Below are 20,601 nucleotides of genomic sequence, written 5' to 3'. Positions count from 1 at the left end.
TGTCAGAAATGTGTATTCCCTTCGTAACTCGGCAAACCTTTCATCTTGCATCATAATGTTTTGTATTACTGGAGTGGTCGTCGGGAGAGGCCCCCGGCTATACTTAGCACGCAAACACCAGTTCACTCGGCGCCCTTTCTTTTGTCGACAATCCGTGAATGTTCAGTTTGTCGTCAGGACAATAGTTTTCCTACTCTCGAAGAACTAACTAAAATTGTGTCAACAGTTAATTAAACTCCGCAGTTTGGTACAGTAGAGATTCTGGACACAAAAGGCAAACAATACTAGAACTCCATAGTAATATATTGGAGTAGATGAGGATTTAATAGCCTGGTATTCAGCCTTGTAAAGGATTGACCGGCTTTCACCCCACCCTCTTCTTGCGACGGATCAGGCATCAGATCCGTATTCTCCAAGTAGAGGTTGGGTCGCGGAGGTTAGCAGAAAAAATCATTTTACCCGTTGAGGGAGCCGGTAAAAATCCCGACCACTACTATCTCCGCGACGAAACCGCTACTTTGAGAATATCAAATCCGTACAGCGCTGGATACTGTCCATTTATCATGGCCCAGGCCATGATTCTAATTTTTTGACAGATGAAACGGAGTCAAATTTAACACAGATATTTCTCCAGTGCATGTTGAGACTTGTCGCACCCAGTGGCATGTCTTCAAGAGATCCAAAGTCCCTCCCACTTACATTACCTACCTGTCTGCCTATCTTTCCGATCATTCCTGTGGCGGGAAACAAAACCTACACAAGAATGCCCACCCGCAGACGATAGTTTCCCACACAAAAACGGCTGAAACATGACTGAACATGTTCCGTCCTGGGACCGCTGATCCCGCAACCATCTGTCCGCGCCAACTTGTGTCACAATGGGTCGACAGGGGCCAGCAACTAGCGTATACTACTTGCAAAGGTCTAGCAGTGGTACAAACTTTAACAAAGACGTACCTGTAGCTGAACGTAGAAAAACTTACTACTGCTCAGAATCTACTATTATCTACCAAGGACGTTATATCACGTCTTTGTATCTACGCACTGTGCCATCGTACACTTCGCTTAATTAAGAGGAAAACAGAGTTTGTCTTAATATGCTTTAAAATATGCTATTTAATGACGGGAATATTGCAAGTTGCAACTGGTGCTAGAACAGTGGAAATGAGCAAAAAGATCATATGTCGCATTTGATCGGACAGAAATGTCTGGTAGTGATCATTTGTTGACAGTCTATCAGAGATCCCCTCTCTTGACAAGGACGTCACCAAAAAAAGTCGTACGGAAGTTGGCATCCGACCGGGTGTCCATGGGTTACCGTTGTGGTCAGATCTACCTCGAAGTTCCCTTTTCTAACAACTGCCCGGGATGAATTTCATACTGAAGACTTCCTGGAGCTTTCTGATAAAAACTCAGGGTCTAGATGTTGTGTTTTACCTTTTGTTGAACTCCGGAAAGAGAAACAGTAACAGATGAACAACAGGAAAAAGGCAGAGTATTGAAAATGGCCGGAATGACAGCTCAAATTTCTCACTGGGCATGCTTTACGACAAAAAAATCAAGAAATTGGAGAACCGGAAAGTGTAAAGATAGACTAGCTCCAAATCTATGAACGCAAATGACCCCGCTTTGCCTTTGTCGATATCGGTAGTTGTGTCGGAAAGTAAACTCTTTGTAAACATGCCTATTAGAAACGTTTAAGGTGTTTATAGTAGTTCAGGTATTTCCAGTAAGATAAGAAGTGTTTTGTTATCACATTTCTCAGTGTTGTTCGCCTTTACACAACAGCTTCAAGTCTACCCCCTTCCCTTAATTCCTGATCATGTGACGTCACTTGAAGTACAAGTATCTCTAAAATGTTTCTTGAGTCTAGACACAAATTGTTAGCAGCCAAACGCAAAGTGTAGTATCAATAATCAATGCCTTACAATCTGTGTCGCCGCAGTGCTTCCAGTGACTGTTGGTATGGAGCACGGGAAATACTTCTTGCTTAAGTGCCGTTTAGCAATGTTTCCTGCACTTTAGCTCAAAGTCAAGGTACTCCAAACAACAAAATGTAGCTTTTAAGTAGAACGGATGTGAGGACAGACTTTTTTCTCTACCTGAGTACCTCACAAAGTGTCTTTGATGAGAAAATACAAGTCGTTTGTCTTGGAACTAACAAAAAGAAAAGGTAACGCCAGTAGAAGGGGATAGGTACGGTTTTCTACTGTCTTTGCAAAACCCTCACAACTACACCCCTACCTTACACCTGCTTGAGTTGTGTCTACTTGCTCTTGTGCCAGCTTGGGTCCTCGACACTGTGGGTCCTTGATGAAGGTATCAGAAAACTTTGACCCTTTGACCCCCACTCGAACATGTCCAGACATGCTACTACACCACAAAGATAAGAAATACAGTGGGCGGGAGGCTGAAAGGCTCTTATGGAATGTATACCGAAGTTTCAATGCGTCTCGCCTACACAGAACAAACATGGGCGTTTATTGTTACCGCCCTACTTTTAATTGATAGACTTCTAAATGTGATACAAATGTTTCAACATGAGTTTTCTCCAGACTGCGATGGTTTACAACTTTACACACTACAAACTGGCGAAAAGACCGTGACAAAAGTGACTTCTGTTAGTTTCTTACGCAAAAGTTGCTGAGGAAAAGTCTCGGCTTCTATATAGACACCTCCCTTGCCTGGTTACCTTTCGGGTAGTACGTAGTGCGCTCCCAGTATGTTTGCTTCTGCTACCCAGCAGAGAAGCGACTGTTTATAGTGTATATAATAAACGCCGGAGCGAACTACTTTCCGGATGGTACCCAGGCCGTGACCCCCTCCCCGTACCCATTCCTCACTGTAACAGGTGTTCTAAAGGGTACCATCAATTCACGCCGTAAGCCGGATATCTGGGGCACGGTCAAACAAAGGCCGCTTCCGTAATGAGTCTGTGAGTAGATATTAGATGTCTGCCGAACGTTTGTACATATGACAGCTTCGCCGACAATAGGACCGATGTGTCATTGTATTCACCTGTTGTATGTGAGGAACGTAAACTATTGGAAGGGATTTATACAGTTTGGCCGTAAAAACAGTCGACAGTTTGTTTATTTTAGCTGGGTACAAAAGAATACTAGGGTACATACGTAAAGCCAACAAGATATCTTAAAACTTGAGACGTGTAGAAAATAAAGTCCACACCTTAAGTGGGGTGGATACGGGGTAGTTACTTGGAGATAACTTGTTTTGGTGAACTTTGGCAATGTGATTATTTCATCGAATCATCCACTAATGGATTGGTTAACGGTTAAAGTTTACAACATCACTCCATAAGCTAGGAAGACATTTCAAACACACAATATTTAGAAATTAGATACAAGAGAGTTTTTTAAAGAAATATACATCATACATGTATAAAGAATATCCACTATGGACATAGTTACACTTCACGGAGCTAGGAATGTCTCAAGTTGGTCTACCGTTTAATTAAGTTTTATACTTGTCACTGATGGATTCAATTTCAAAATACCTTTTCTTCTTAGCATATAGATGTCTTTTTTGCCGGGGCGCCGCAGGCGCCCGGCTTTGTCCCCGGTTTAATGGTTCGTCCTTGGATGGGTCTGCTATGGTCGCAAAATGTACCGTGCGTTTTTACGACAATTCTCAGCCCTTCTCAGCCCTTCAAATAAACGCAATGTACCGTGCGTTTTTACGACAATTCTCAGCCCTTCTTAGCCCTTCAAATAAACGTTGTAAGAATACTGTTTATCCATGACCTCTACTCGTACAGAAAACATTGCAGCGCTCATTAGCAAAGTCTAGGAAAGGAAAATGTTTCTTGATTTGCAGTAAAACACTGGTCATGTAACATTTGAGGAGTTGTCGTTAAATCGCACGGTTCATTTTGCGATAGCGTTGACGGGTCCGGGTATTTAGCGGAATAACCCGGAATAACCCGGAATAACCCGGAATAACCTTAATAAAGGATGAAAGCTACCGAAATACAGTGTGCTTTGATAAGTTAAGATCGCAGAATGCAATATTTTGGCATAAAATAATGTATATATGGCCATGGGAACAAGAAATATTACGGTTATTCCGGGTTATTCCGGGTCATTTCGGGTTATTCCGGTAAATACCCTCACGGGCGTTGACGGTGCGGAGGAGGTGAGATTTTTATCGTACAGAAATTGGTACAGTTTGTAAAGTTATCTTTCTGGAATTCGGATGTATTAAAATATAACATTACATTCTAAGGCGTAGTGTCATGTGAGTAAAATGAGCACGACATTTGACGAAAGATTTTGTGGAGGGTATACAGTCAAGTTTATTGTGCAACGATTGGAACAGTTTACGTGCGGGTGGGAGGGGGGCGTGCGTCTATATATGCAGCTGCAGGAGGTCCTGCAGGACATTTTCGATCGTAAGAGTAACGTACAATTTGAAAAGATAGTGATCATGAATTCGGACACATTGAAACATATTTCCAAGGAACGGTATATAGTTTTTTTAGTAAAACCAGTGTGTGGGGATTGACGAGAATTTAGATAGTTTAATGGTGCACTGTGCTTGAGCCGATGCGAGGCATTATGCAGGGCATTTTTGATTGTAAAAATATCGTACAAGTTGAAAAGATGGATCGGATTCTAATACATTAAAACATACATTTCCAAAGAATAGTAGAAAACAACGGATTGTAGCTAACTGTTAAACAATCAGCAAAGCAGTTGGCAAGATGTCACACCTGAACTTTTGTAGATTTTTGCTTTTTGTTGGTACTAGTAAGATGTTATGTGATCAAGACAATATTTTCTTTCTGTTTCAGTGACGCCTTAGACTGTTCTCTGCTATATATACAAGTGACACAGTAATATACAGAAACTTACAGCTAGCAAAAGTCTGTACTCAATAAGATTTTACACAGTACACATTTATACTTCTTCTGCTGAAATCTACGCATTACATTTTGCATCCAACCAAAGAGGTTTGAAAGAGAGTCCTTGATCCAACCAAATTAGACCTTGAGACCTATTAACAGATCATTGATCACTGTGCATTTTGCACATACCAGACTCAATCGTGCCACTGAGCACTGCATTTTGCACACACCAGACCAATTGTGCCACTGAGCACTGTGCATTTTGCACACACCAGACCTATCGTGCCATTGAGCACTGTGCATTTTGCACACACCAGACCTATCGTGCCATTGAGCACTGTGCATTTTGCACACACCAGACCAATCGTGCCATTGAGCACTGTGCATTTTGCACACACCAGACCAATCGTGCCATTGAGCACTGTGCATTTTGCACACACCAGACTCAATCGTGCCACTGAGCACTGTGCATTGTGCAAATAAAGTCAAGCAAAGAACACATATATTGTGAACAATGTGTGAATCTATTTTATCGGGAAAATACCACCAAGGTGACATCATTTTCAGTGGAGATAATAGAGGCAAACAATGCACTGCAAATGCTTTAATGGCAGTTGTTAACCACAGTACTTGCAGACAAGCAATTACCTGGACAAGTACAGACCTTGATGGTGTACTTTTTCAAGGAGATGCACTATACACCTACATAAAACCATCACTAAGATCTGGTGTGGAGTTCCTCTCCGTTGATGATATTCCAGACTATTTGCAACTTTACAACAATACTGTACGTGTATCAATAAAAGAGTCTTACACTGGAGACATATTTGCCACAGAAGCAGTCTATCCTTATTACACCTTAAAGAAAGCCCTAGAAGCAGCATTTGCTGAATCCAACACTTGTCTTTTCATAACAGCACATGGAATAACTGGTTCAACAGTAGCATTGTTGCACGCTGATAACAAGTATTTTGTTTATGACTCACATGCCAGAAGTCCCATAACAGCATTGCCAGATAGCCATGGCACTTCTACTTTAAGCATGCACAGTTCAAACAGCAATCTAGTTTCATTCTTGCAACAACTTAACTGGAACACAACATGCAATTTTGAGGTTGTCCCAGTACAAGCAGAAAATGTTTTCTTATCAGTTGAACCTACTGGTATACACATTATCAATCTGACTAGCAATGTTTCTTCTATGATTGAGTCAGAAAACTGCTTTCAAGTTCAACAACAACACACATACACCTTGGTTAAACCAGAGTTTGTATCTACGAAAGAGAACCTACAACAACCAAACACAGCATTTCCATTTGCACCACATTGTAACCAAAGTACTGGGAAAAACATTGTGCCATGCACCACAAGCAAACATCCAAGTGCTATGCCAGAGAACAGGAATGAAGGCCTCTTGAATCAATTAGTAATGTCACCAAATGCAGCATCAAATTTAAATGATAAAAAAGTGCAAGGTCTTGCAATCCAAAGCGCAATATGCAAGGACAAACAAGAAAAACAAACCTATCAACAGAAGACAGAGAGTCTTGCAGAACAAAGAACATCATACAAAGCAAAGAAAGCAAATGAGACCTGTGAGCAGAAGAAAGAACGACAATGCACATCCGGGACCTCTTCCCGCCTTTGGCTGTGGTCTCGCACCGGAGTTTCTTTTACGATTTTTATATCCGGCACACAGCGCACACAAGGGATACAATTCCGCCCACAAAAGTACGCCGGAAAATCCAATTATACCAGTGAACAAAGGTTTCCAGCCAACTTCCCATAGATTTTAGATATAAACTTCTAGTTTAATAATGATGCACATTTTACTGGAACACAACATGAAATTTTGAGGTAGTCCTTCCAAATGCGCCCCGGCCAGCTTTTTTTAAAAGCTTTCTTGTTTGAGTATATATCACGTTAAACCTGTTATCTCTACCTCCACAGTTTCGGACGTGCACAGTAGACTAGACGAACTGAACAGCGGTACCAGATGTTTGTGTAGTTCCTGTGACGCCAGCTACCAGGGGTACAAGGTAGCCGTGGCCGTCATGGACAAGGTGTCGTACAACGGGTAAGTTTTTTTGTTTTGTTGTTACCTACATGAAATACAGGGATACTTTTCAGTAGCGGGCCCTCAGTAGCAAGTGTGCGTGGGGCGTTTGCGGCGATACATCTCCAGAACGAAACGTGCGATTGCGATGAAATTTGGTACATGGGTTGGTGGTCGTGGTGGTGGCCTGACGCCCTGACGGTCAGGTTTGATTTTTGGGTGTTTGAACTTGACACTACAGGTTGCCTCTTGTGTTTGCGTGGGGTGTTTCAGGCGCTATATTTTTGTATCGTATTATGGATAGATCCGTTGGCAGTTAATATACAGTGACCCACTGCAGCTGTGAGTCCTCGTAGTCTCGGCCAGGTTGTGTCACATATAACGTTAACACCATTGTTCAACGATCCTCGCTTACACAGCCTGACGTAGTCTTGGCAAGTCTTTGTTGCCGTTTATATTGTGTAGAGTCCATTCCAAGTCACTTAAAGCGTTTTCAAATGATATCATGTGATAAGTTTGAATTGAATTGAATAAAAGAATATCGAAGCGACAATAGTTTGTCAAAAAAACTCGACATGAATATTTGAATATAGATCTACACGTATTTGCATTTCTAAACACCTGACATACACCACTGTTGTCACATCACGGCCCACGCAGACAACTTGTTGACTATGGAAATAATGAGATGAATTAAGACCTTTATTGTACTTATATCTTTTGCCAAAAAGTCCATGTCACAACAAAGGGCAATTAAATTAAAAGAATGTTGCTCTCCATGTCGGGGAATCGAACCCCGGTCTCCCGCGTGACAGGCGGGGATACTCACCACTATACTAACACGGACTGGCATGCCGACGGAAGGGCGGAGGTACCTTTAGGCCAAGAAAGTAATTACAATTTGTAAATCCCAGAAAAGTGTAGATATTTTATGGTGTACATGTAGATAGAATATTTTATTTCTGTTCAGATTTTCAAAACTTTTTTGGGTTGAAACACCAATCAAGCGTCTTTGTGTCGCTCTGAGAATGTACACAATGTCATGTATAACTTATCATAAGGACAGACAGATGGGCAATAAAAAATACTAGTAGCTCTCCGTGTCGGGGAATCGAACCCCGGTCTCCCGCGTGACAGGCGGGGATACTCACCACTATACTTACACGGATTGACTCGCTTAGGAGTGAGTAGTGTTGCATGAACAAAGTAATTATAGTCTTTACAAAATTTTGGAATCGTTTAAACTTTAAAGATCGCGAAAAATCGCGAAAAATTTGGTAAATAGTCCGTTCAGAATTTTGCCGTTCCCACTTCCTAGTGTGATTACTACTACTTCAGGACTGAACAAGGTTTTAAAATTCTTTCGTTTGAGACGACCGAAAAGGGGGAACCGCCGCCCTGAAATTACCAAATTATGGTGGGAACACGGCTGTAATTTGAAGGACCGTCGGGGAAAGAGGTCGAATTTTTACAACCTTGTCCGTCTGAGAATTTCAGTTTCACGTTTTTTTGACAGACTAAAATCGCAACTGCATAACTCCGGCATGTTGTAAATATGACAGCAGATTAATCAAGAAAGCAGCAAGAAACATGAAGACACCATATGCTTCGTTTGGGGACAAAAATGGCATTTAATGAGCATTCAAGTTATATCTTGTTCGGTCACGTAGAAAAGTGACGTTAAGTTTCTATTGTCCAAAGTTACTAGTGGCTATTTCGTGTGGTTATCATTTTCTTTAGTTTCGAGATTTTCCTTCACAAAATTTGTTTCCTGTTAGGAGCTAAAACTTCCGGAGTTTGGTTATTAGGAGTGTATGAGGGAAGGTCAACTCTATTAGCATTGCTAAGCAACTCTGAGACTTTAGTTCTGTTTATTTGGCCCTACCTTGTTCAACAGACAATACCACAAATACTGGAATGTCTCTCTTGATTGTACCCATATTCTACTGTCCAAACTGTTTAACCGCTGTACACCCTGTCATTGCTCACTACACATACAACAACACGCCCAGTGTATACATACTGGATACAATTACAATACTCTCTCTTTTATGTTACTACATCATGTTTTTCGATTGACAGGAATGTCGGGCGTATCCCTGGGGCGTATCTTTGGTCACAAGAACGCGCACGTTGTCCATACAGCCGGGACTTTGTCATTTTTGTCCCCATTAAATGTCATCTTTTACACTTTCATGTAAAGGCATATAAAAAGTTGAGCTTATTTTAGCCGGAAGGATTTGCAGTATAGCCAGTGATGTTATTTTTGTACAAATTGACACGAACACAAGCTTAAGGGCGTGTTCTCGATTTTTAGGACAGGATATTGCGTGTATGAATAGTTGTGGATTTACACAACGACGTTATTGGTGTTGATTGTATGTTGCTTAGAGTACAACGTGCCTTTGTCATGACTGGATGGGGCACGCCGGACCGTGCCCACCGCCCAACAATGGCCTGGAACTTACCTGTCACGAAAGGCTTGCGAAAGGCGACTATTTTGGGCACCTATGCGACGTTTTAAAATATCTTTTGTTCAATGATTGTTTTTAAATCCCCTCACGGTTTAAAAGAAAAACCTCCACTAAAACATGTACAAAAAAGCGAAAAGATAGGCAGAATAAGCCAAGCATCCACTTAGAGATTGTTGCCCTTTTTATACAAATTTACAACGTAGTTCCTAAGTAACGTTTGCACTCAAAGTGAATAACAGTTATCCCTTTAGTAATTTGAAGTTACCACGCGACCTTTTATTTCTTGAAGTTACCATCTCCAAGGATTCGCTCAGAGATTGTCGCACTTTTTATATGAATTTACAACGTGGTTCTTTGAGTACAGTTTGCATTAAAAGTGAAAACAGTTATTTCTATAGTAATTTGCTGTTACCATATGACCTCTCTCTCTCTCTCAGGGAATTGTGACACACTCTAAATCAAAAGCAAAATTTATAGACATTATATTAACTGAATGTTGTGTTATGTTTCCTCCACAGAGCTGCCGAGCACTTGGACCTTGTGGCGAACAACTTCGCGCGGTACCTGCGGGAACGGTGGTTCTCCTCAGGCTGTGGGGACAACGTACTCGTCCTGGTCACCAAGGAAACGCCTCAGGTACACGTCTGACATTCATGTCAATCAAATTGCAGCGTTTGACTTTGCGGTGGGTCAGAATTTTTTTTATTTAAATCTGACCCAACATGATCTAGTAACATGTTTATGTAGCTGGGTATTTGATAATAATGTGAGAAAATTTCACCTTATTTTAAATGAAAAAGAAAAGAAAAAAATCAATATTTAAGCATGGTAGAAAGTGATATTCACTACAAATCTACCAAGACCGCCTCTGGATTTTACCTAATGGTTATACGTAAGCCGATATAACGTGAAGTCGATGTGTTACACCGAATGGCAGTTATACTGGGTGTACAACACAGATATAGATTTTAAGATAAGATTGTGATGCCTTGCTAGGTACAATCATCAATAAGTATTCCAACGATGCCGGCAATGCATGTAGACTGCATGTATCCCACCCCACCAACACCCCACCCAGTGATACAGAAGTCCTTTCACCCAGCTCACGTCACAAGTTGTAAGGCGCCGCAAAAATGCAGGCCTAATTTTAAGCTTGCCCACCTTGCGGCGCGAGATTAGAGGCCCCAGGTACACCTATTGTTCCCACACGTCCACCTGAGCGCCTTACACGCTAGTTATCAGCGGGCCAGCTGTCTGATCCCCCGGGGGCAGTGACGCTTCAAATGGTCCGTGACGTCTCAAAAAGGTCGTAACGACTTTGGAAGTAGAGCAGGGCCGCTCCGCAAATATTAGTTTAAGTTCACACAATGCCGACAGAGCTTGGTGTCACTACTAAAGGATCCTGAAACGCATGCTTTCAAACTTTTCTGGGAAGAAAACTGCGCAGGGTGCACTAGTGACTATTCGAGGATTTCTAGCAGTGCTGGCGTTTATTTGTCAGAGGAAGCGCCCATTCGCGATTTTCAACATGGGCTAATATATAATAGTATCTAAATTTCTAATGCCATGAAAAGGACTTTCCTCTCTCTCCCGGTATTTCCCGATGTTTAAAATCACGAATCAGCCTGCCTGCCGCCTAAAAAATCGCTGCTACAACTTCAGTGAAGAAGGCTATTGTAAGGTGATCCGTTGTTCGTGAGCCCCCCCCCCCCCCTAACTTGCTGAACCGTGGCATGCAGAGAGGATGTACGTTCAGGATGCCAGGATTTCCTTGTTCTCAGTATGTCTGTTAAACACGCTTGTGACAGTAACAGAAAGATACTAGAAGAATTTTGGGCTCTATCAGGCTGGCTTTAATATTTCCCACCCTACCGGCGGATCCGGACCACCAGCGGCGTACCTCGCCCAGATCTACACCCACCATCAAACCGCATACAGGTCAACACCTGACATGAACAACATTAGCACTCACCTCATTACCCCCATACACACCCTTTCAACCACCAACTATGTCTCACCTCAAGTCGCCTCAGCTACAAAATGGTTTAATAGTTCTCAGACTTTTTACATATATTTTATTACTGTTCGTGGTGCTTCTACAGTGTTAATTGTACACTGAATTTAGGCCCTGACTCGTACAAAGTGACGAAAATCCTACAGTGCATGGATTCGTGTTAATAGGGTGTAGTAGATTTGGAAACAGATTAAATAATTTTCCATTTCATGACACAAAAAGCCGTCGACGTGAAACGATTACACGATAGCAGAGAAGAGCCATCAGAGAGAAAGAAGAAAAAAGAGATCACTATGGAAAAGGCCAAACTATTTTCCAAAACAAAGAGTGGACTTTTTGACCAGTTTTCTGGTCTTTTACAGGATTAAAAGGTGCATTATGAACAATTTACGGAGAAAAATGTCATAGAAATACGCAAATAGCTTTATCATAAAAGGTCATCTTGTGCCAGCAGTTAGTAGATCTATAGCAGATACTTTTCAATTTCCAACACACAAAATGTTCCAAATAAAATTCCAGGCGTGTATTTTATTATGTGTCTCTGAGGAAAAAGTTCGGCTACGTACTTTAGTAGTCCTTTCCATGTTAACTGAAAACGTGGCGATCATGCCAGCCGTGTGTACGGTCGTCGGAAACAAAGAAAAGAAGAAGAAGAACATGCGACGAAGAACGTTGGACTAGATAGTGAGTTAGTGACGCACTGTGTGTGTGTCTGCCACGTTGAGTCATGTCTGGAACCATACGGGGAACCCCAGTGACGCATGTGACAGTTGACATTGCCCAGTAACCGTTCGGGTGGGACATGATAATGGCAGGGTGGGAGTCAGGTCAGCATTGACGTACACATACTTGGCAGTTGTCGTAACTGTAGCTACAGATGTATAGTAAATCCTGTGTAAAGCTCACTGGTTTCCTGTTAACTGACACAAAAATTCGACTGTCTCAAAAACAAAGCGACGAAAAAAAACCCACACACATTTCTAGAACATGTACTCAATGCTCGGTCACTTTCGTCATGCGATAGGCTTCCGACAGCAAATTGACTGAAGCCAATTTTGAAACAGTCTTGATAGTGTGTGGTACAAAATCCAACTGTCTTCTGACAGATAATGTTTCACTATACACTTGTCTGTTCTGCTATAGCCGTGCTGAAAAACCCTTCGTCAAAAATAAAAATAATGTAGCCAATGTGACTGTACTTTTAGCCTGAGGGGTGAAGACCACAAAGAGTACACCTGGTCTTGTGTAACTATACACATAGCTAAACCTCTCACACAAACAAAGCAAACAAAGGATTCCTTTTCACTGTAGCAATCTAACGTCTGACAATGTGATGGTTTATCTACGCTCTACTGCCGACATGTTCATGATATGCTATGGTACCCCAAATCCTGTCGACTCACAGCGTGACAATGGGTTATTATGTCACAGGTGGACGCGCCCTTCCGCGGGTGAAGTTATAGAAAGAGGAACTTCTAGGAAAATGGGCTTGTCCAGCCAGGCGTGCTTCCCTCCATTTGTTATGGCTCCATTTGTGGCTTAGTTTCGGGATTAGCCTACATTGTGACGTGCTCTGAGTATCAACATTGGCATCTGTCCTTACCTGCCCATAAGTCTTGTCTCACGAGCCCTTGGTGTGAATGAATGGATGAACAAGTGGCATTCAAAATATGACGCACTTCTCCATAGGTACAGCTTCGGAATAAAATATCAGATAGATACATCATTAAGCCCGTAAAACGAAAAAAATCCTGCCCTCAAGCTACCTTAAGAAAAGGAGAATGATTAATTAAAGCTAAAACTACGTTCTCAATGTACACATTCAATTTCTTTGTTATTTCTAGCTACAAGTTAACATATGTTATCTCTAATTAAGAAATGTAGCATTCATGCGCGTTGTCAGTGCTAAATTTTCATCTTTAATTTTTCAGGTGTACATTTCGGCGGGAGTAGCGGCGAGATCAAAGCTTCCCGACAGCACAGTGAAAAGCATCGTCAGTAGTGCGCAGGCGCAGCTGGACTCCAAGGACTTCGAGGCTGCCATCTTGACGGTGGTCAACGGGGTCAAGTCCGAATTCGAGGACATGGACAGTACGGTGCTAGCTATCATCATCGCCGCATGCGTACTCGGACTTCTTACGGTCGTCTTGGTCAGCGTCTTGGTTTGCCTCAAGTTGCGCTCGATGAAGGAGGACCCCAAGCCGACCTTCTTCCGACCGGACAAGACGCGAGAGTCGCACAAAAGTCTGGCCAAGAGCGAGACCCACTACGACCCCAACACGGACAATGTTTACGTCTCACTACGGGAACCCAAGACAGCAGAGGCTGTTGTATGATGGGATATGTTCTCGCGGGGCAGTATGGGATAGATGTAGCTGTGTTAGCCAACGTGTTTATGTTTCTAACGTTACATGACCATCCTCAAAAATACTACTACACAGCCTAGGATATTTCTGCTATTTATTGTAATTTATTTGTGCTAGTTCCACATATTTCGAGTGTTGCAATAACAAGGCTTCTGATGTCGTTAGAATCATTTAGAATGTCATAGTTAACTTCAGAACACTAATTTATTTAACAACGTCAACGACTGTTGTTGACAGTGCACTTGGTATTATGAAGACGATGTAAATATAAACAGATGGAGTTTTATCATGTAGTTGTGGACGTTTGATAGGATTTGGACGAAAACGTTGTCAGCGTTTTGTTGGAGTTGCATAGATTTTAGAGCTAACAAATTTTCTACCTAAGATTGATGTTGACACTTGTGAATTACGTTAGATAAGTTGAGGCATGGGATACACTTTTAAATGCAGCTGGTATGCCTTTTCTTCTATGGATATCCGACCACGTTAAAGACCAGAACGACGAGAGAAATGTAGTCAAAGCAAACTCGCTTCAGTTGAATGAAGCTGTACATATTGTTCAATTAAGTGCCCATCCGTGTGCGTCAACATAACGTTACACGTGCATTTGACTTCGAGGAAATATAGAAGATTCTATTTATGATTTTTTTGTACCATTGCGTTTTGCACGAGGCATAAATTGATGGTAGTTCAGAGGAGATGTATCGTGATTGTGTACGATAAAGAATTAAAAAGTTTGCCAACATTATGTATTTGTTTTGGTCTACTGAAGCGAAAGTTCACAAAATATCATTTACTCACCACTGTTGTCGTGAATCCTCGCGAGACGTATTACCTCTTCCAAGACAACATATGCACAAAGACAAGCATCTTTATAAACTCAACGTTTTTCGTAGGAGAGCATAGTCATTCTCACGAAAGAAGTGTACGCCTTTCATGATTGCAAATGACGGAACGTTCCCAGTTTATTTTTCTCTAGTCGGGTAACTAGCTATAGACTCTGGACCGTATTTTTTTTGACAAGTGCTCCTTCTATTTTTCATTTTGAGGCAAGTGGGGATCATCACAGTAAAATAAATGGTTGTAAAGTTTGGTCAGGTTTGTATAATAAGCGCTAAGATTTCGCAACACATTGAAACACATATCTAAGGACGTTTATTTGCTTGTTTGAAATAATGGGATAAAGCATGCGCGACATCCGTACAGAGCACGAACAAGGAAACGAGTTCAACAAGTGTGAAGACAAGTGCCATCAAAAATACTTTGAAATGCATAAGTACTTTATGCAGTCACAGTCGTTAAGCCAATCCGTGTTAGTATAGTGGTGAGTATCCCCGCCTGTCACGCGGGAGACCGGGGTTCGATTCCCCGACACGGAGAGCACATATTTTTTATTGAAAATTATTTATGGCATCTTAAAAAGTGTCCATTATACAGTCCGAGAATGGTGATAAACGAAAAGCGAAATGTTGAGTTATTTTGTAAATATTGGTTTTCCTACTACATTGTACATGTATTATATTGTGACATGGGTCTTATTTTCACAACGTGGTAGATCTATTAGGGTATGAAATACATGTAAGGACATGAGTCCGTTATGCATGTAAGGATTCGATTACATGTACATGTATATGGATAACATTGCGTAAGTACACCAAAACTGATACAAGCATGCAAAAAAGTAAAGTTGGGCAAAGAAAACTACATTTGAATTCAAAGTGGTTTAATAAGAAGGTTGAACGAATGACTGAACGCACAAAAAATAGTATACAAAGCAATTAATTATCTTTTTGTCCTTTCACAAATTCTTTGACTGGAGTTTGGAAGACTTTCCCCTTTAGTATACATTTTTACATTTATATTTTTCGATTTATATATTCTCCTTTTGTAACCTCTTTTTACGATTTACAGTTTGATTGAAAACTTTTTTTAAAGAATGGATGAAAATTGATGAGGGTGTCAAACATATAATGAAGTCACTTGGCCAGCGTGACGCGTAGTCTAGCGACACCTAGCAGCTAGCTGATACGCTGCATGCAGTGGCATTTTACAGTACTTGGAAGTACAGGTTCTTTTTGCTCGCTCGCTTCTCTCCTTATATATGTTATTCTGAGAATGCATCTTATCTCAAGAAACACTCACATTGGCTGGAGGGGCAGTGTTGAAATGTAATATGGGCCAATGATCTAGGAATAGAGAAAATATCTTGGACACAATGCCACGAATGAGCAACTTTGTTTTGCACACTTGAAATTTGTATGTGAAACGGTTATAGGGCAGTATCAGTAGTTTGTTGTCACCAAAGGCAACTTTACAGACGACCATTGTACCTCTTTCAGCACTATGGAAGCAAAGCTACAACCAGTACCTGTAGCTAAAAGTTACACATGAGCTGTTCCTGACGTATCAGGCAAAAGATCCCAGTACTTTCTTGCTAGCTACCTACCTCATACGTAAAGTTCTAGTCCGCGGAAAATCATGCATAAACACAGTGTGTTTTTGTTAATTCCCTCTTCTCAGTCACTATGGCCACTATTATTGAAATAAGCCGGTAATCATACCGAATGTTGTCTATCAAACCTTGAAGTGTAGTTCGTCACACAATTATGCAGTACGCCAGCCATACAATCATTCTGTCATTTGAAACGCTCTGGACATTATAAGTAAAGAATACAACAAAGGTCTCCGGTAAAACGGTTCGAGAGCTGAGAAGTGTGTGTGGTTTTGACAGATAAAAGAGTTGCAAAACTCATGTTTGCAAAACTTAAGGTAGCCACCTGTGAGGTTCGAACTCACGACCCCTGGTTTACGAGACCAGTGCTCTACCACTGAGCTAAGGTGGCGACCGCTGGGCATCGGGCATTCATATAAGGATTTGAAGCCGCAGTACCAACGTTAACTCCACAACAACATGAATCATTACTATTTTAAAGCGTCTAATGTTTTTTAAAACAGTAATTTAGCGGTAAAAGACAATCTTGGACTTGTATTTACGAGAAAAACGGCCAGTCAGCCGCGTTCCGCCGTGATCCGCCGTGATGCGGAAGTGGGTCTAAGTGGGTCATGTGAGCAGGAGATCACGTGATGAAGTGTCTGATGGCGCCAAATTTGAATTTCAGGAACAACCCAGTGTTGGCGCGCACACGGCTGACGAGTGTTTAACAACAACGGATCGTAGATGAGATGTCAACTTCTGCTTTTTATTTTGAACAATTGATTATGTACATGATATCAATTTTGCTTCTTACCCCAAATATAGAGATGCATGGTCGGACTTCGTTCATGGCACCTCATATGAGGCTGAACTGAACTGAACTGAATTGATGCCAAATTGGTTACATTCTACATCCCTATATACATGTATTTGGTAACAGGTTGAGCGTACGACAGGCTTTTAACAACGTATAGGCGGATTTTTTCTGCTTCAGTTTGGGCTGTATACGTCAAGTGATCGTAAACATTAGTATGTGATAACAGGATAGCGTTGATAGCATTATTGTAACGATAACTTTTTTTTTTTTTTACAAATGGAGGGACCTAAGCTTTGACAATCTGCCTGTACGGTCGGTGATCGTTAGATAGGTGAGAAGGGTTTTTTTTTCCAACAACTCTCTATTTTAGCATGAAAGTTCATTTGTGTTGGTAGAATACATTATAGAAATTGCTAAACTTTCTTTCCAACACTGAATCAATATAGGGACTTACCCTAAATTTTCGGTCAAACTACATCGACCTTGTTCACAGAATGACGCATGAGTTGTGTGGTTCCCAGAGAATGCCATCCATATTATAAAGTCAACGTGGCCTAAACAATCTTCATAAGCGTATAATAATAGAAGCTTGTAAAATCTGTGATGGTACAGATAGAGCGAGTATCCTTACCTTTCATGCCAGTTAACGCTTCCAAGCTCGCTGAACGTATATAATGAAACACATTTCATCTGACATGATCTGTGAATGTCCCCGATTCGATGCTGAAAGAAACACACTGTTTGAAAGAGTGTCCGAAATCACACCAAACTTTTCATTTTTTTAAAAACACACCTCCTGCTAAGATCATCGAACCAATCTATCATAGAAAATGTGGGACATTTCATTTTCAACTGTTTTCAAAGAAGAAGTCAAACCCCGTAATAGTAATGTAGGTTTTAGAATGATATTCGATACACTGTATGTACGTACAACCAGTTAATCTTTGTATGCTAGAATTTAGATCATTTACCCGTTTTCAATCACTCCATGTATTTGATTTTGTTCACTTGCAATTGGCCCCATGGGCATGAATTTGCAATAAACATTTCATTTAATATATAAGTTCCAATAGACTATGTACCGGTGGGTTGGGGAGGGAGGGGGGTTGAAGCACAACCTTACCACCAGCTGTCCACATGTGTTGTCATGCCACATTGTAACGGAATTCTTCTTCTTTGTTTGTGACAACAGGTTGTTTTTCCATCTATGCAGACAACATTGTGACATGATATGAGCCTCCATAGCTCAGTGGTTAGAGCGCTGGTCTAGTAAACCAGAGGTCATGAGTTCGATCCTCATTGGAGGCTAGATTTCTTTTGCAGTTGATGCAGACAATATTTGCTGGGTTTGGTGTAATTTTTCAAATTTTCAACACTGTGTTTTGGACATGTATTCGTGTAGAAAGCATAGTTAGTAAAAGCATTGTACGTGTGCTTTTGATTATTTTATAATGTAATTTCTTCTCGTTTTGAAAATAAATGAACAATACTTAATATGAATCAGACTTATTTCTCGTGTGCATTGTATATTCGAACTTTCACAACTATGTCTTTTTTATGCGCATGTGTGTGCGTTCTGTTTCTATTAAACTAACGACAAAGCCCTTTCCACACGACAACATCTACAATACTGGAAATTTCGAATTCGATACAGTAAACTTTTTAATGGGTATGAAAAATGATACATCGGTACAAATAACAACCCAATATTTTCATGATGCGCGTTTCTCTTCCAAAAACAGAGAGTACACAATCCGGATACAGCATAAGCTATGTAGCTCTTCAACTGCAAGGGACCTGCCCTTTTTCCATAAAATTTTACTTCTTTTTCGTGGCGTAGCAAAAACTAGTATTGCAGAGATAAATCAGGTTTACATTGCGTGCTAAATATACACAATCCTCTCCACGCAATATTATGAAATTATCATACTTATGATTGGATACAATTTTTCGTGCCTGCACGAATTATGCTAGTCTCTACCAGACTCCGGATCGCTGGAAAATCGTAGAAATGGAACAAATAGACTATAGAGGAGTAAGCCGGCCAGAGAAATATAGCCGGCTAGGGAACAGCACGCGATTTTCCAGCGATCCGGAGTCTGGTAGAGACTAGAATTATGCTACAACTCGATGCGGTCAGAGAAAACCATTCATAAGAAAGTACCGTCTTGGGTGCTAGATACTACTTTTTACAGACTTCTTGCATGACAAACGCTAGACTGGCTTGCAAGCTAACATTGCTCAAAATTTGCTTAGCAATGTAAGACGTAAACTGACATCACCTATAGTTTAGCAACAATGTAAAGACGCTTGGTGGTGCTGGGTAAGGCTATCAAACGTCACATTTCCACACTGGGGCCCAACCGGGAAGTTTTGGGCAACGAAAAGTACGATATAAATATAGAATACAACACGGTGTATTCCGTATCACCCGAGGTACAAGACGGCCGAATCCCGAGGGTGATCCGACCCGCGGGAGGGCTGGGACCGAGGGAGATGCAGAACGTTTTCGGTATGTCATAAAAGACAAAACTGGCCAGAAATAATTGAACAGCATGCCTTGTGCGTATTTATTGGCATAAACTTTTATCTTTTCCGCAAACAGCCCGGCTGGGTAGTCTCCAAGCAGACCCTACGGTGCCTTAGAAATAGTATCAAAGCTGTCAAGGCACCAGGTGCCCGTTTGACTCCCTTAGCCGGCTATCTCCCTTTGGCCGGCTATAACTCCTTTGCCAGCTTTGATATTGTTTCCAAGGCACCGTAGGGTCTGCTTGGAGACTACGGCTGGGCCCCGGGGTAGGAAATGTGACGAAGGCCGAAGGCTATGTGCTCCTATGGACGATGCTAGGTCCGTACTCCTCAAAATCTTCTTGCGTGATCCAAGAGTCTTGGAAGGACCTCAAGGCGGCCAGGACAGATCCTCCCCTCCAGGCGGAGAGCTGTGTGTCCGGGGTGGCGCGGTGGACCATCACGGGGTGGTCCTCGGGCGCGATGGCCACCAGGTCCCGGGAGAGACGCTCCAGCAGCCCGGAGCAGGACGCTGTGCCGCCGCTCAAGAACACGTTCTCGAGGTACGTGCGGCGCAGGTCCACGTCACACTGCATGATGCTGGTTAGGATTCCCCTGGGGAGACCACTACAGTCTTTACCTGGAGGGAGATTCAGAAGAACATATTGGTACCAAACCAAAGAAAGGACTAATTTTGATACTAGCGAACCTCTATCCGTAAACAGGCCATGTATTTAATGTTGTTTCTGTTTTGTGTCATTTTTTCTTCACGTTAATGTTCACAGGAACTCATGGAAAACAGGTCTATGTCCTGGGTGTTTATTTTTTTGATTAGATAAATGAAACTAAATGAAATGGACATCGTTAGCTAGGCAGGGGATATTTGTGAAGCGTACTTCAAGCCAATCCGTGTTAGTATAGTGGTGAGTATCCCCGCCTGTCACGCGGGAGACCGGGGTTCGATTCCCCGACACGGAGAACTTTGTTTTTAATGAAAGTAAATTAGTGTACGTTACTACCATCCTTCGTAAACGCTGTCTCTTTTCACTTGCCAAAAGGGGTGTCTCT

At 41.7% G+C, this 20,601-nt stretch overlaps 2 protein-coding genes and 5 non-coding genes across 8 annotated transcripts in view; 3 read left to right on the top strand and 4 right to left on the bottom strand.

Moving 5' to 3' along the window:
• Positions 1 to 14,522, top strand: part of LOC118430483 — a 15,239-nt gene extending 717 nt beyond the window's left edge. The window contains exons 2-5 of one of the 2 annotated variants that reach the window (XR_004832863.1): positions 6,815 to 6,941; positions 9,913 to 10,030; positions 13,340 to 13,797; positions 13,841 to 14,522. Coding sequence is in view for 1 of the 2 variants with exons in the window: in XM_035841386.1 (XP_035697279.1) it covers positions 6,815 to 6,941; positions 9,913 to 10,030; positions 13,340 to 13,744 (650 nt within the window). In the remaining variant the exon portion in view is untranslated. Of the gene's footprint in view, positions 1 to 6,814; positions 6,942 to 9,912; positions 10,031 to 13,339 lie in introns of both variants that reach the window. The other variant, XM_035841386.1, reaches the window with a different exon arrangement.
• Trnad-guc lies at positions 7,695 to 7,766 on the bottom strand. Its single transcript has one exon. It is a non-coding gene; the product is annotated as a tRNA-Asp (tRNA).
• Trnad-guc lies at positions 8,017 to 8,088 on the bottom strand. The gene has a single exon. It is a non-coding gene; the product is annotated as a tRNA-Asp (tRNA).
• A 559-nt stretch (positions 14,523 to 15,081) lies between the features above and the next one.
• Positions 15,082 to 15,153, top strand: Trnad-guc. Its single transcript has one exon. It is a non-coding gene; the product is annotated as a tRNA-Asp (tRNA).
• A 1,392-nt stretch (positions 15,154 to 16,545) lies between these two features.
• Trnat-cgu lies at positions 16,546 to 16,617 on the bottom strand. Its single transcript has one exon. It is a non-coding gene; the product is annotated as a tRNA-Thr (tRNA).
• Positions 16,618 to 18,260: 1,643 nt separating this feature from the next.
• Trnat-agu lies at positions 18,261 to 18,333 on the top strand. The gene has a single exon. It is a non-coding gene; the product is annotated as a tRNA-Thr (tRNA).
• Positions 18,334 to 19,788: 1,455 nt separating this feature from the next.
• Positions 19,789 to 20,601, bottom strand: part of LOC118430482 (actin-42-like) — a 12,987-nt gene continuing 12,174 nt past the window's right edge. Inside the window, exon 7 of the mRNA XM_035841385.1 lies at positions 19,789 to 20,173. Coding sequence (XP_035697278.1) covers positions 19,848 to 20,173 — 326 coding nt within the window. The 3' untranslated portion in view covers positions 19,789 to 19,847. The remainder of the gene's footprint in view (positions 20,174 to 20,601) is intronic.

This window comes from Branchiostoma floridae, chromosome 14 (genome assembly GCF_000003815.2).
Source record: "Branchiostoma floridae strain S238N-H82 chromosome 14, Bfl_VNyyK, whole genome shotgun sequence".
Lineage (NCBI taxonomy): Eukaryota > Metazoa > Chordata > Leptocardii > Amphioxiformes > Branchiostomatidae > Branchiostoma > Branchiostoma floridae.
Note: the sequence above shows the minus strand (reverse complement) of the source record. Positions and strands in the feature narration are given on the sequence as shown.